General features: G+C 42.7%; 1 protein-coding gene across 1 annotated transcript in view; it reads right to left on the reverse strand.

The window, feature by feature from the left end:
• LOC106560519 (AP-1 complex subunit mu-2) overlaps positions 1–16,715 on the reverse strand; it is a 50,122-nt gene that overhangs the window by 7,054 nt on the left and 26,353 nt on the right. The window contains exons 5-11 of the mRNA XM_014123491.2: positions 13,182–13,329; positions 10,947–11,073; positions 5,587–5,729; positions 5,385–5,456; positions 4,952–5,110; positions 3,491–3,616; positions 282–357 (exon numbers count right to left, since the gene is read on the reverse strand). Of these exons, the coding sequence (XP_013978966.1) occupies positions 282–357; positions 3,491–3,616; positions 4,952–5,110; positions 5,385–5,456; positions 5,587–5,729; positions 10,947–11,073; positions 13,182–13,329 (851 nt within the window). The remainder of the gene's footprint in view (positions 1–281; positions 358–3,490; positions 3,617–4,951; positions 5,111–5,384; positions 5,457–5,586; positions 5,730–10,946; positions 11,074–13,181; positions 13,330–16,715) is intronic.

A 16,715-nucleotide genomic window follows, 5' to 3' on the forward strand; every position in this document is an offset into this window, starting at 1 on the left:
TCCCTTATCAATAAGTCAAAACTGCTCTCTCTATTTCTCTACCTCTTTCCCTTCCTTTCACTCTCTCGTTCTCTCCCTCCCTCCGTCTGTCCGTCCCTCTCTTTCCCTCTGCTGATCACAATGAAAAGGTGATAGCCACCTTGGCATGCAGAGCAGAGTGTCACAGAGAACCTAATGGCAGTAAGGCATCATTCAAATCCCCCTTGCCCCAGCTTCAGGAGAGAGGTAATAGATATGATGGCTGGGTTCACTGCCGGGCTGAAATGGTGTGTGTGTCTCACCTCCACTCTGTGTTATATAGCGTACCCATGGTAAGGCCTCATAGCCACTTTTCTCAATGATCTTCAGGTAGCGTACCTGAGGAGGAGCAAAGAACAGTTTCAGCACATACACACACACACACCAGGGCCGACGTTATGGGCCGGCCTTAGGGGCCCTGGCCCGCCCTACTGTACCTCCTTGCCCGTCCAGATAAAATATTGATAATTTATTTGAACGAGACCCGCACCGACAGAATGTTCTCTCTCTGAAAAAAAATGTAGTTAATTTAATCTAATTGTCATAAGGTTCCATGACTTTGTCCACACAGAGCATCTGAACACACAAAATACATTTTGATGATTTCCATTCAAATGTGGGTGTTTTATTTAACTTTTGTACACCTGTGGTGTTCCTGGTCAACAATGACCGATCATTAGAAATGAATGGGTGAGACTACAATTACTGTATAAAATTGAGTTCAGGCACATGCCCATTCATCAGGTGGACACACTTCCTCTCCCAGACCCCCACATGCATGTGTGTTTGAGCGCGCGCACACACACACACACACACACCTTCTTGGCTTCCATGGCAACCCCCACGGGAACCTTTCCCCAATAGAATCTTTCGACCACGGGAACCACACCTGTTGGCATTCTCACAAACTATATCGCAACATTGTTTCAATAATATATAGAACTTTTCTCGCAGCTCTGGTATATAAAGCTTTTTTGAGGCCTTGCTCACAATTCATTCTGTGGAAGCAGACTTTTTTACTCAAAAACAAGTTGTATGAGCTCAGGTCAATGAGGCCTACAGGCCATAAATAGCAAATATAAGTTCAAAACTTGTAATGTTCACAAGATCTTAAGTTTATAAACAGATCGAACACAACATTAGTAAAAATATATGTATTTATAATCATCTATAATGGGGCGGTCATTTTGGACCAGGAACACAGAATGAATTAACACGAACACAACAGGAGGGTTAAAGCATCCGAGCGAGCGAAACAGCGCCCCTCTGTCTCAGTATGTGTAGACCATGTATCTGATGCTGTGTGGAACAAAAGAGTAAGGCATGTCATACTATTTCTGTCCAGACAGCATCAGATACATTTATTTTTATTTATTTTATTTTTTATTTCACTATATAACCAGGTAGGGCTAGTTGAGATCAAATTCTCATTTACAACTGCGACCTGGCCAAGATAAAGCAAAGCAGTGCAGCACAAACAACAACACAGAGTTACACATAGAATAAACAAACATACAGTCAATAACACAATAGGAACAAAAAAAACATGGTCTATACATAATGAGAGGGAAACCATGTGCCCGTTCTCCCTAATTAAGGTGCCAACCAACCTCCTGTGATGCAGACCTAAGCTTGGCATCTGCCTTCCCGCCTTTAGGACAAAGACTCCCATTGTTAGGGTGGAGACATCAGCATCTCCTCATTATATACAGATCTCAGGTTTCAGCCTTTTGCAAATTGGAAAGGAAAGTTGGTGGGTGCACAGTGCCCTGTTAGGATGCTGGATTGCCCTAAAGTAAATTGATGTTTTGCCAAAATTAAATGTTTACTGCTGTAAATAAAACCATTCAAAATACTTCACCGGGGAGCATGACTTAACCACAGAGGATCATTAGCTTATTTTAGAAAAATAGCTGTGGATTGTTTTAAAATCACCAGTGTGTTTGGGAAGCCCGTAATATGGGTAGTGAATGTAGCAATAGATCTAGCTGATTGAGTTGCATCTGTCAGTGAAAAGGATCTAAAATATGTGTGAAAATAATGTGTCTTGAGTATAATAAAAAATGTTGCATCAATTGGCGGAGCGGTCAAAGGCACTGCATCTCAGTGCTAGAGGCGTCACTACAGACCCTGGTTCGATTCCAGGCTGTATCACAACCGGCCGTGATTGGGAGTCACATAAGGCGGCGCATAATTTGCCCAGCGTCATCCGGCTTAGGCCTTCATTGTAAATAAGAATATGTTCTTAACTGACTTGCCTAGTTAAATAAAGGTTCAATTAAACAAATGTAAAAGAAGTGGAGGGGTGTGAGGCGAAGATATGGCGCTTCTCGCTCCATAATACATGCATATGTAGGAAAGTACACATTTGGCAATGTTGATTTTCTGATTGTCTTAACTCTCACCACATACACCACTAACAAGCTGAGTTTCGAAGTATTTTTTTCTTTGCCTCACACAAGTCAACAAAGTAATTATTGTATTTTTTTTTTACATCCATTGCAATGATAGTTCCTCAGTATTTGAAAAATATTTCCAACATCTCGATAATTGCCAAGACTCGGTGTGAAAGAACAAAATATCATGATCTGATGATCCCATTTATCCAGTGGAAATGTAATAAAAAATAAAAAACAGCTGTCTGTCCCGAGCTCACTGGGGCAGGAAACACTGAGGGCCCGGAATTGGCTAGTTGATAGAATGTTTCAGTTCACTAGCAATAGCTCAAGTCGAGACAGATAGAAAGGGAGGCAGACATGTGTAGTAGAGAGATGAATGCGATTGAAAATTCAGGTTCTTTCATCAGGATATTTTCGACAGTTTTTATTTATCAGCTTTAGGCCTATGCATTTTACTTAGTTGATGATGGATGTTAAAGGCCTATTGCTGCATTTGCCAATAAACTATCTCTGAGTTCTATGCTCTCATTTCTTTAGCCGCCAATTGTATATTAAATGTGCCCATATGGCAGAGGCTAGTGCTCTCGCCATAGTTGAATTTGAAATTGTACATTTGTATCATTTTACTTCAGATTTTTATGATTAACCACGTGACTATGATATTGAGAATCAAAAACTGTATTATTGAAATGAAACTGTTCCACGAAAATGCGCATATATAAAAATAATCATAACTGGCACCCAGATCGGTAGAAATGGTTGGATAAATTGTAAGCTTCCCCAAACTTTAAACTCACGAGCTGCCTATTACATTTCCTATTACACCCCTTGAAAAAACCTGTGAAATGCAAGCGCGTGCACACAGGGGTTCCCGTGAAAAAACATGCCTGCCTATGGAAATCAAAGGCCCGTCCAACTGATTCGTTCTGGCGCATGCTCTGACACACGCACTCACACACACGCACACGTGAGTCAGAACCTTCCAGCCTGTATGCACTATTCAATGGAACTCATACCTGGCTCTACTAGGGTCCACTTTGATAAACATAGATTTAAGGGATCTGTTAGCTTACCTGGATACCAGATACAGTGAAATAGGGGATCTCAAAGTTGACAGTGATGGGCCTTCTCCCCTCCAACTCAGTACTCTCCACACTAGGCAGACCAAAGTGAGCCCTCATCATGTACTCTTTCCCCCCCTGTTCAAACATAGAAACATACACACGTATGAGGTTTATTGGAAAACTGGAGCATTTCTCTTCATTAAGGTTCTTTGTTATGTTGTGAACTACACTACATGACCAAAAGTATGTGGACACCTGCTCATTTAACACCTCATTCCAAAATCATGGGCATTAATATGGAGTTGGTCCCCCACTTTGCTGATATAACAGCCTCCACTCTTCTGGGAAGGCTTTCCACTAGATGTTAGAACATTGCTGCGGGGACTTGCTTCCATTCAGCCACAAGAGCATTAGTGAGGTTGGGCAATTAGGCCTGGCTCGCAGTCGGCGTTCCAATTCATCCCAAAGGTGTTTGATGGGGTTGAGGTCAGGGCTCTGCGCAGGCCAGTCAAGTTCTTCCACACCGATCTCAACAAAACAATTCTGTATGGACCTCGCTTTGTGCATGGGGGCATTGTCATGCTGAAACAGGAAAGGGCCTTCTTCAAACTGTTGCCACAAAGTTGGATAATAGAGCAGATACATACATTTTATGTATGGGTGGTCCAAGCCGGAATCGAACCCACGCCCCTTGGTATTTCAAGCGCCATGCTCTACCGACTAAGCCACACAGGACATATGCTATGGTAATATTACCATACTGTAGCAGATGACCCACTAACAGGGAGGCATTGACTTAACTGCCATCTACAATAGGTTGTTATTATTATACTGAACAAAAATATAAAACGCAACATGCAGCAATTGATTTTTACTGAGTTACAGTTCATATGAGGAAGTCAGTTAATTGAAATAAATTCCTTAGACCCTAATCTATGGATTTCACATGACTGGGAATGCAGATATGCATCTGTTGGTCACAGATACCATTAAAATAATGGGCCTCACAATGGGCCTCAGGCCTCAGACGTTGGTGGCAGCTTATGGTAGAGAAATTATCATTAAATTCTCTGGCAACAGCTGGTGGACATTCCTGCAGTCCATGCAAATTGCACACTCCCTCAAAACTTGAGACATCTGTGGCATTGTGTTGTGTGACAAAACTGCACATTTTAGAGTGGCCTTTTATTGTCCCCTGCACAAGGTGAAGCTGTGTAATGATCATGCTGTTTAATCAGCTTCTTGATATGCCACACCTGTCAGGTGGATGGATTATCTTGGCAAAGGAGAAATGCTCACTAACAGGGATCCAAACAAATTTGTGCACAAAATATGAGAGAAATAAGCTTTTTGTGGGAATGAAACATTTCTGGTATCTTTTATTTCAGCTCATGAAACATGAGACCAACACTTGACATTTTTGTTCAGGGTAGTAATGTTGAGTTCATCTCAGTGACATTAGCTACTTACAGGGAAGGACTTGATGTTCCACTGCACCATGCTCTTCTCAGGAAGATACTTGCAGCTGCCTGTACTCGTCTTGAATTTGGGCGAGTCGGCATCGCTGGGCACAGGTACCATGATGGCCACATTGTTGGCAGTGGAGCGACTCTTAAACTGACTCCTGGCCTGTAGGGTGGAGGTGAAAGGTCAAACGGTCACAGGGTTACCAGCAGAGACGTGCAATGCTAGTGATGGAAAGAAAGGATACAGTCATCAAGAAGAAACACAGAGGTTATTGTATGAAGACTTCCTTGCTCAATGATTAACTCATAGCATCTAAGTTAAAGGTTGAGGAAACAGTCCCAACCCAAACATTGTTCCACATTGCAGCCAGGGTTCATAGGAAAGCCAATGTTGGAGCCATGCTAAAACACAGTGGATGATGGTGGACATCCTTTACCTTAACCTTGATCTCCACTCGGCTGTGGGAGAACTTCTCAATCACACTCTCAATCCATATCAGAGGCTTCACCTGGCAGATAGAGGAGAGAAGGTTAACATGGAGCAAAGGAGATGTGTGTGTGTGTGTGTGTGTGTGTGTGTGTGTGTGTGTGTGTGTGTGTGTGTGTGTGTGTGTGTGTGTGTGTGTGTGTTCCGCTGACCGTGGTGTTGAGGCGGTAGGACATGAGCTCGGACTCTCCGTCGGGGGGGATGAAGGAGATGGTGCGGTCGTTCTCGAAGCGGGACAGACGGACACATTGATGGAACTTGACATCCTCCAGCTCTACCGTCTTACATTTCTCTCCTGACAGGACAGGTAAGGGGGAGGGGTTATTGTAAGGCTATGTCCTAATACACAACGCATGACAGGTCCACATTGGATAAGTGCGAAATATCCATAGCAGTCCATAGAAGTTTTCCAGTCTCAGTTCAAGTACTGTACAGTCTTATTATATGCCTCGGATACTAAATAAAAAGTATCCTGTAGGTTCCATTGTCATCCTTCCTGATCAGAAAACACACAGTGACACTGTAAACACCACTGTTTCTTCTTCGTAGGTACTTTATAAAGACTTCAATCAATCATAGCTATTATAAGAGAAAGTTTTGGAAGAACATCCACGTCAGGAGTGGGTTAGAAAACAATGACCTGGCAATGTGGCTGTGTACTGTGGTGAGCAAGCCTAATGTTCCCGTTGTTTTCCTGAATACATGGAAAAGGCCCAGCAGAGCTGCTGTTTAAAGCTCTTAATGACTCTGGGCCCCACATGAACCCAGGTAGAATGAACCCTGTCCACACCAAGGTGACTGAGTGTGACCGAGTGTGTGTGTGTGACATTTCAATCTAAAGCCCCATCCTCCAGGGAGAGCTAGCATCTAGTCTTTGGAGATCAGAGACCTAGCAGGCCTATCAGATCATCACATCCCAGCAGGTTAGCCCTTTGGAGCGCTACTCTCCCCAATATACTGTAAGTATGGTCCCCCTAGTAGCATCATTACTGAGAGACTGTGGAACGGTCAAAAAGGAGACACAGTCGGTCATGTTCGGGCTCTAAGGGGGTGGAGGGAGAGAGGATGCCAGACGTAGAAGGGTTTAGGTTTCATCACACTTCCCCCTGTGGTTCACCATCTCCCTAACAAGGCAACAGAACAGTCATGTGTCCATATCACAGAAATTAATCCTGTGTTTTATTCGTTTTCACAATTTGATCTGTTTCAGCTCTCATATCTCTCAAAGTCTACTTCAAAACTCTCCCTGTAAGCTGTAAGCTCATGTGATTTTCTTTCCTGTCTGTCTTTCCTGACTGCCCTGACTCCAACAGTATCTTCTTCATGTGCAGTGACGTTAACAGGCTTTGACCAGAAGAGGGTGCTGTTTAACCCACACAAGGCTGTTTACATGTAGCAAGCTGGACAGACACATTAATAAAGATGACTTCGTAATCAAAACACACCTTTATGGTTCAAAATTACTTGTCCCAGGATTTTAGTAGGATCCCTTGAGGGCATACATACATATGCATGTTATGCAAAAACAAAGTGCAATATACATTTTGAGAGAATAGTTAGTCACTTCTTCCTCTGATTATGGGAAAGGGAGACACCTAGTCAGTTGTCCAACTGAATCTATTCAACTGAAATGTGTCTTCCGCATTTAAGCCAACCCCTCTGAATCAGAGAGGTGCAGGGGGGCCGCATCAATCCACATCCACGTCTTCGGAGCCCGGTCGAATAGTGGGTTAACGGCCTTCCTCAGGGGCAGAACGTCAGATTTTTACCTTGTCAGCTCGGGGAATCAATCCAGCAACCTTTCGGATACTGGCCCAACACTCTAACCACTAGGCTACCTGCCGCCCCAATAGGGAGAGTGCAGAAGCCCATTTTGCATTCTCATGTTTATATCTATCCATTATTTGTAGGAGTATTTTTATTTTTATTTTCCAGACATGCCACTTCACTTCCAGGCCATTGGCTGCATGTGAGGAGCCGTCCATCTTTCATCTGCCAACAGCAGCAGTAGCCTGGGGGAGGGATTAGCACCGAGGCTAGACCAGGGAGAGTAATCCACCAGACGCCCCACAACCAGGGCACATAAGGGGGGAGACCAGGGACGGAGAATGGGGGCGGTGGAGGCAGAGGGGTGGAGGTAGGGATGGGAGGCAGGGGGTATGGAGTTAGTCGGGCAGGATTGGGAACAAACTAAGATATTGAAGGGTGAGGATTTGGGCATGGGATTGGAACGTAATTGTCCATATTACCTGTGACCATATCTCTCCAGAGATGAAGAGTCCAATTATTTGGGTTGGGGACCTTGCACTGGCTATGATTGTCCTTACCTTTTGGTGTGTCTGTGTACTTGTGAGTGAGTTTGTGTGTATACTGTGTACAGCATAGCCACTGGAAGATATTGAGTTGGGTGTATAAAAATCCCTTTATAATAACGTTTTCTATTATCTATTACACCTACACCACCCGATGTAGGACACCTACACCACCCGATGTCACAGGAAGGCCAAAAAGATCATCAAGGACAACAACCACCCGAACCACTGCCTGTTCACCCCGCTGTCATCCAGAAGGCGAGGTCAGTACAGGTGCATCAAAGCAGGGACCGAAAACAGCTTCCATCTCAAGGCCATCAGACTGTTAAACAGCCATTACTAACATTGAGTGGCTGCTGCCAACATACTGACTCAACTGGAGCCAATTTAACAATGGAAAAATGTATGTAATAAATGTATCACTAGCCACTTTAAACAATGCCACTTCATATAATGTTTTCATACCCTACATTACTCATCTCATATGTATATACTGTACTCTATATCATCTACTGCATCTTGCCATCTTGATGTAATTAAATGTATCACTAGCCACTTTAAACAATGCCACTTCATATAATGTTTACATACCCTACATTACTCATCTCATATGTATATACTGTACTCTATACCATCTACTGCATCTTGCCATCTTGATGTAATGTATCACTAGCCACTATAAACAATGGCACTTTTATATGTTTACATACCCTACATTACTCATCTCATATGTATATACTGTACTCTATACCATCCACAGCATCTTGCCTATGCCGTTCTATACCATCACTCATTCATATATTTTTCTGTACATATTCTTCATTCCTTTACACTTGTGTGTATAAGGTAATTGTTGTGAAATTGTTAGGTTAGATTACTCGTTGGTTATTACTGCATTGTCAGAACTAGAAGCACAAGCATTTCGCTACACTCGCATTAACATCTGCTAACCATGTGTATGTGACAAATAACATTTTATTTGATTTATCGTATTTGCCTAGTGGCATACAGTACAGAAGAAGCATTTTTAGGATGGGGCAAAACTCTTAGCAGGGTCTGGAAAATATGGCCCTTTATAAATGCATTTCATGTCATTCTGGGATTCTATGGGTCTAAAATGAATTTAGTTTTAAGATGCTTTTGAGAAACCGGGCCTTGGTCTGGACCTGGCTCAGGGCCAATAAAAAGAAGGGAAACAATATATCAATATATAGGCTACAGTAAGCTACTGAATCAACTATCCAGTGGCACTCATTCACCCAATGATGAAGATAGCATGAATATGCGTAACCTAGGCTTCTCACCGTACTGGTGATGGTCTCAAGATAGGCCAGAGCTACTTAGAAAAACAGTGCTGTTCATCTGAGTTGAGAAAAAAAACTGGTAGCTTCTACTGACAACTAATCTTCTCTTTTCAGCAGTAGCCATTCGCTTTCTAAACATAATTCCTGCAATTGTATTTAGACATTTGTGAAAGTCCTTTAACTATTCACTGACGGAGTAAAGAGAAATAGAATGCATAAAGTGCCCATTCAAGTCAGAACTGACAGCCATTTTGAGCATACCCATGAGTTTACCAGTCAAATTACCAGAGTGAGATTCCAAAACCCTTCCCAGCTAGCACATTTGGTTCCTTGGAAGTGGGAATGTACATTTTTGGGTTCCCATTGATTCTGAGAATTAAGCCATCAGTTGTAACTTACAGAAAACTTAAAACTTTTTTTTAAACGTTCTAAGAATAGAAGTGAAAATGTAGCCTGTTTTGAGAATGTACATTTTTAGGTTGCAGGGAGGTTCTGAGAAAACAATTCTATGGTGCCCTGAATGTTTTCCTTGGTGGTTTTATTAACCTCCCGAGAACAAAATGCTAGGTTATTTGAAGGTAATTAAATAACATTCTGAGAATGTTTTAATGAGACTTTAAAAAACACTGATAGCTTAGTTTAACGGTTTTTAACTCCAAGCACAGATAAGACACATTAATTATGCAAACACATCTCTTTTTTATTGTGGCATGGCGTCAGTGAGATTCAAACCTGATCTGCTGCTCTCTATACATGGAATTAGTCCACTGTGCCACTAGCAAGGAGTTAGCCTGCCATGTTTTCTTAACTCATACGTAGCTGTTAATTTTTGTCTATTCAAACAGACCCCATTTCAATGGAAACAAGCACTCATTAAGATCAGGTGTGGCCAACACACCTGAAAACACTTAACAAGATTGAGGATAGAGAGATTTTTGTTGACGCTGAGAACATTCTATGTTTTTAAATAGCATTCTTAGAACGTTCTTTGAATGTTACTATCGTTTTCTTAATGTTCTGAGAACAAGACTTTAAATTGAACCGTGAAGAAACCTGCAGGAAATGTTATGCTGAAATACTGAAATTCCAACAGAAGAACGTTGTTTCTTAACATTCTCTGAACAATTTGAGAACATTACTTTAAAACAAACCATGACGAAACCTGTAGGAAACGTTATGGGAAGGTTGTATGCAAAATAACCATTGGACAATCACGCTCTCACCAAGCTCTAAGAAACATATCGTTTTCAGAACGTTATGTGCTAGCTGGGTTCTATGGATTCTATTTCTATGGCCACAATGCAACAAACTGTTTATTTGGAATCAGACTCAAATCATGGACACTCTTACTGACAGCTGTGGCTGCTTTGTGTGATGTATTGTTGTTTCTACCTTCTTGCTCTTTATGCTGTTGTCTGTGCTGCTAGCATGCTGTGTTGCTACCATGTTGTTGTTATGTTGTGTTGCTACCATGCTGTGTTGTCATGTGTTGCTGCCTTGCTATGTTGTTGTCTTAGGTGTCTCTTTATGTAGGGTTGTGTCTCTCTTGTTGTGATGTGTTTTGTCCTATATTTATATTGTATTTATTTACATTTTTAATCCCAGGCCCCTGTCCCTGCAGGAGGCCTTTTGCCTTTTGGTAGTCCGTTATTGTAAATAAGAATTTGTTCTTAACTGACTTGCCTAGTTAAATAAATGTTAAATAAAATACAAAATAAATAAACATTTGGTGCATGTGCTGCCCAGATTCAGTCAGTGTTCAGACAGGAGTAATTGTTTAATTTTGGAAACATTATTTAAATACATTTTTGGGGGGGGGGATACTGCAGCACCTCAGCACCCCTACTTCCCACGGCTATGGTGTACAGACAGTATACTGTAGGTGTTTATACTCACGTCCTGTGATTTCAAAGAGCACTTTGTCGTTGAGGCCCAGTCTGAGTTCAGGCATCCCAGACAGGACCACCTTGAGCTTGATGCTGCCCACAATCTCACTACGCAGGACACTGCCGGTAGCACTCACCTACAGGGAGGGTTACAGACAGCGAAAAATATGTTTCACAAAAACTCTGATTTTGACAAGGAGGAACCAAGGATGGCAGGTTTATATGAGGTTAAGGAAGATGTTTGAGACTGAAGATGATAAAGTGGCTTGTCACAAAAAGGAGCTCAGAGATCTAGCTATCCAGTTTAATGATAATGTGGCAATAGAGGCCCATTAGACCTGCACTTCCTTACAATCAGTTATCAGGGATCTGTAACCCCTGGGATACATCAGGGGCTCAGGGGGCTGGTTACGTGCCAAACCAAAAGGTTGTGGCCACATGGGTGTCCCGGTGTAACAACGTCAGCACAGAAACCGGAGGATTGTTGTAAGACAGGAAACCGGAAATCATTTCCTCACATTTTCGATTCAAGGAAGTGGAGAAACAGTGTCTGGAAGAACCTTCTCTGACATACAGCTTACTGTAAACCTGACCTTGTTTCTTGGCCTGTCCATTCTAAATAATGATCACTCTTTAAATATATATCCAACTATTAGAAATTAAATTTGAACAAAATGTATCTATCCTGGGTTTGCAGACCCACTGAGGCCCCTCATGATGAGATATGTTTTTTTGTGGCCCCCACCTCCATCAAAGTTTCCCATCATTGGTATACAGTAAAAGGTATGTACAGTAAAGTGTATGACTATGAACTCTTGACCTGGGAATGTTTAACCTAAACCAGGAAATTGTTTGAGTAAAGGTAAAGGCCCAACGCAGCCATTTTGATCTCAATATCATTTCTGGGTAACAATTAAGTACCTTACTGTGATTGTTTTAATTTAAAATGGTCAAAAGGAAAAAAATTGCTTCTTAGCAAAGAGCAATTTCTCAAGCAACATTTTTTGCTAGTGCTGTCTGGGAGTGGTGTGAGTGGGGAGGGGAAAGCGCAACAGGTAGCCTTGCGTTAGAGCATTGGGGCAGTAACCAAAAGGTTGCTGGTTCAAATACCCAGGCCGACAAGGTGAAAAACCTGTTGATGTGCCCTTAAGCAAGGCACTTAACTCTAATTTGCTCCTGGGGTGCCGTACTATGGCTGACCATCTAAAACAACACATTTCAATTCACCTCAGGTGTACATGACAATAATATATTTTTTAACTCTAAACTAGCTGTTATTGGCAGAGAGTTTTGGAACTCTTTTTAAATAGTCTATTCACATGGAATAGCCTTCATTTCTCAGAACAAGAATAGACTGACGAGTTTCAGAAGAAAGTGCTTTGTTTCCGGCCATTTTGAGCCTGTAATCGAACCCACAAATGCTGATGCTCCAGATACTCAACTAGTCTAAAGAAGGCCAGTTTTATTGCTTCTTTAATCAGGACAACAGTTTTCAGCTGTGCTAACATAATTGCAAAAGGGTTTTGTAATGATCAATTAGCCTTTTAAAATGATAAACTTGGATTAGCTAACACAACGTGCCACTGGAACACAGGAATGATGGTTGCTGATAATGGGCCTCTTTACGCCTATGTAGATATTCCATTAAAAATCAGCCGTTTACAGCTGCAATAGTGATTTATAACATTAACAATGTCTACACTGTATTTCTGATCAATTAAATGTTATTTTAATGGACCAAAAAATTAGCTTTTCTTTCAAAAACAAGGACATTTCTAAGTGACCCCAAATCTTTGAATGCCAGTGTGTATAAAACACAGGATATTCTAGTTTTTGACTGCACTGGGCCTTTAATCTATTGTATGTTTGAGTGTGGTCTTTATGGGAACCTACATAGGAAATGTTCGTCTTATCCTACACACAAATCAGTTACGCCACACAAAGCCAGACCAGCTGTTTTATAATCATACTACTGTCCCAACTAGTCACTCTCATTTGTTACCTGTCATCAGCAGGTTATTACTAAGTACAAGCCATATACAGTTAGATCACACATTTAAAGGGTTAAAAGATGTGTGGAAACGTATGGCTTGGCTAGTGTTCTTTAATAATTATTGTTTACTAGAGGTGTCCCCTGTTGTTTTTCTATTTAGCAGTTTCTTACTTTGGAGTTGCCATGACTTTATCTTCACAGTGAACAGGTAGAATATTAACAAAACGAGATCCCATTAAAGAGGCTTCTCACCAGTAGGTTGACGGACTCGATGACGTCCATGAACACCTCGTTCTTCCTGTACTTGATGCCCTCCGACCTCCAGGACACAGCGTTGGTGACGGTGGCGGGGGGGCGAGGGGCGCCCACACTCAGTTTGTGACCCTGTTGGGTGATGTACCTGCAGAGAGGGGGACAAGAGAGGGGAGAGGAGATAGGAGAGAGGGACAGAGGGACCGGGGAGATCAGAGAGGGGACAGAGGGGAAAGGAGAGAGGACAGATACCATGTAGGCTTGTTCAGAGGGGGACAAATACAGGCATCGCTACCTCACTTTCCACTTAGGTGCAAGAACAGAGGAGCAAGCAGAAGATGAAAAGGAACTCTAGGAAGGACAGTGGAAGTTATTTTATGAAGATATTTGTTTTCTAGGTGATATCATACCTTGCATTTATTCATTATTGATGAAAGAGCTTAGGATACCCCAGAATAGAAAGTTCATTTTATTAAACCTCTTGACTGGAGTAGATAGATTATTGAAAGGATTTGTCTTGGGTTGTGAGCTTGGGAGCCATGGGTGTAATTGGAACAAGGGGGTTTACATTGTAATTGTAACCAAAAGACTCAGACTGCGCTAAACTAAACTCTGAGCTCAAATCATTATTTTGTACCTGAAGTACATCTTGTGTGCTCATTAAATCGGTACAATCTAAAATTGCTAAAAGCAATCAAGTTGACCTCATAGACTGTCAGGCCTTGCACCCATAGCTCTGCGAGAGTGGTTACATGTCACTAGCCCGATCCCATTGTGCCTTTAAACACAGCAGACCTTGTATGACTATCGTCTACTATTGGATGTACTATCAGCACCGTATGCTGCAGTGCTGAGTTGTACAACAGGCAGAGAGATATGCTGTCCTGAGAGAGGCTTGTTGTCCTCCAGGGAAGACTGGGTGTCTGAAGGGATGATGTGATGAGATGGGGTGTGGGTAGGAGGGAGATGATGTACCTGCAGTATGCTAACGTGACCATCTGTGGGACACCTGCCCTTGCCTCTCTTTATACCTCACTGACAAACAACGAGGTTACAGACAGCAACACCATCTACTTCCTGAAATACACACACACACACACACACACACACACACACACACACACACACACACACACACACACACACACACACACACACACACACACACACACACACACACACACACACACACACACAATCCCCCTGATAGATCTCTTCTGCCTGCATCTCTCCCAGCTCCCCCTGGGGTAATGAGACAGATTGATCCATTCTCCACCATGGACCCTTCTGATGCTTGCCGACTTTCTCGCCTCCACTAAACCTTCTCTGGGCTCGTTTGAGAAACCCCCTCTCCTCTACTAAACCTTCTCTGGGCTTGTCTGAGAAACCCCCTCTCCTCTACTAAACCTTCTCTGGGCTCGTCTGAGAAACCCCCTCTCCTCTACTAAACCTTCCCTGGGCTTGTCTGAGAAACCCCCTCTCCTCTACTAAACCTTCCCTGGGCTTGTCTGAGAAACCCCCTCTCCTCTACTAAACATTCCCTGGGATTGTCTGAGAAAGCCCCTCTGCTCTACTAAACCTTCTCTGGGCTCGTCTGAGAAACCCCCTCTCCTCTACTAAACCTTCCCTGGGCTTGTCTGAGAAACCCCCTCTCCTCTACTAAACCTTCTCTGGGCTTGTCTGAGAAACCCCCTCTCCTCTACTAAACCTTCCCTGGGCTCGTCTGAGAAACCCCCTCTCCTCTACTAAACCTTCCCTGGGCTTGTCTGAGAAACCCCCTCTCCTCTACTAAACCTTCTCTGGGCTCGTCTGAGAAACCCCCTCTCCTCTACTAAACCTTCCCTGGGCTTGTCTGAGAAACCCCCTCTCCTCTACTAAACCTTCTCTGGGCTCGTCTGAGAAACCCCCTATCACTCAGATTAAAAGACGCTAGCATGGCTCAAAATGTGTCTGCACACTGACCAAGAAATTACAAAACACTGGTTTGATTTCACCAAGGCACTGTGTTTTACGATAACCCCACCTCATGCAGGGAGATCATTTCATCTCAACACCTCATCTCAACATCACGACTCACAGAGAGTGGAAAGAGATGAAAGCGGGCTTGTTTTGTTTGGTCCTGATTCTTCTCAGAAATGCTAATGAGTCTATCCGAGAGCAGAGTTGGTGGTAAATCGACAGATTAGCATAAGAATGTCATGTCAGTCATACTACCAAACAACACACACAAACACACTCATTGTCTCACATACACACACAGGGGAAGACAAGGGAATGGTTGGCAGGCCAGGTGGGTAGTGTTTTAAGGGGGGGGGGGGGGGTTGTGGAAGTGCCTGATTGGCGGGAGAAGAGGGCGAGGATGGAAGAACGCTGGGATGAGTTGGGGCGGGGGGGTCTCCTTGGCAAAACGAGGATTGGAACAGAGCTCGTCTGTCTGGAGTGTCGAGTGCAGCCAGCTGACGGTGGTATTGTGTGTGTGTGTGTGTGTGTGTGTGTGTGTGTGTGTGTGTGTGTGTGTGTGTGTGTGTGTGTGTGTGTGTGTGTGTGTGTGTGTGTGTGTGTGTGTGTGTCAATGGAAGACAGTCTAGCAATGATCAGCCCTATTCAGGCCCATGGACACAGACAACACAGACATCACACTGATAAAGGCCTCATCAAATCTCAGGGCAAAATCTTCACGTCTACATCAGACAGTCACCCTATTATCACAGTAAATCGTCTGTTTGAGCAATTATAAAAATACTAAATTATAGTATGATGTTACAAGCAGGCTTTCAATTGTAAGTGAAAGAAGATGTAATTAAGGAGACATATTTAGCCCGTTGCCGTGGTAGCCTGGCCCTAATTAAGTGAATGCTGAACCTTCTGCCAGAACATGGCACCTTTCCCGAGAGCAAAACAGAAAAACAAATTCCTGTTAACGAGCTAAACCCTCTGAACCCTGTAGGCTATTGTATACTGTCACTAGCCTGGATGCAAGTATGCTGGCAAGCCATCTAGTAGAAAGATGTTCAGACAGAGGTGTTGACAACTGACTCCACTCACTCTTTAGCAGAGAAGAAAACACAAAAATAAAGTACTGTTAACAAGCTAAAGCATTTGGAGCCTATATACTGTAGTTTACATAGCACTGTGGTAGTCTGTTGGATATCAGTCTGTTGCATTTCATTCTGTTGGATATCAGTAAGTTTGGTAGTATGTTGGATATCAGTCAGCTGGATATCAGTCTGTTAGGTAGTATGTTGGATATCAGTCAGCTGGATATCAGTCAGTTTGGTAGTATGTTGGATATCAGTCTGTTGAATATCAGTCTGTTAGGTAGTATGTTGGATATCAGTCTGTTTGGTAGTCAGCTGGATATCAGTCACCTGGAAATCAGTCAGCTGGAAATCAATCAGCTTGGTAGTATGTTGAAGAAAACACAAAAATAAAGTATTGTTAACAAGCTAAAGTGTTTGGACCCTATATACTGTAGTTTACATAGCACTGTAGTAGTCTGTTGGATAGTAGTCTGTTGGATATCAGTCTATTTGA

This window comes from Salmo salar, chromosome ssa10 (assembly GCF_905237065.1).
Source record: "Salmo salar chromosome ssa10, Ssal_v3.1, whole genome shotgun sequence".
Classification (NCBI taxonomy): Eukaryota; Metazoa; Chordata; class Actinopteri; order Salmoniformes; family Salmonidae; genus Salmo; species Salmo salar.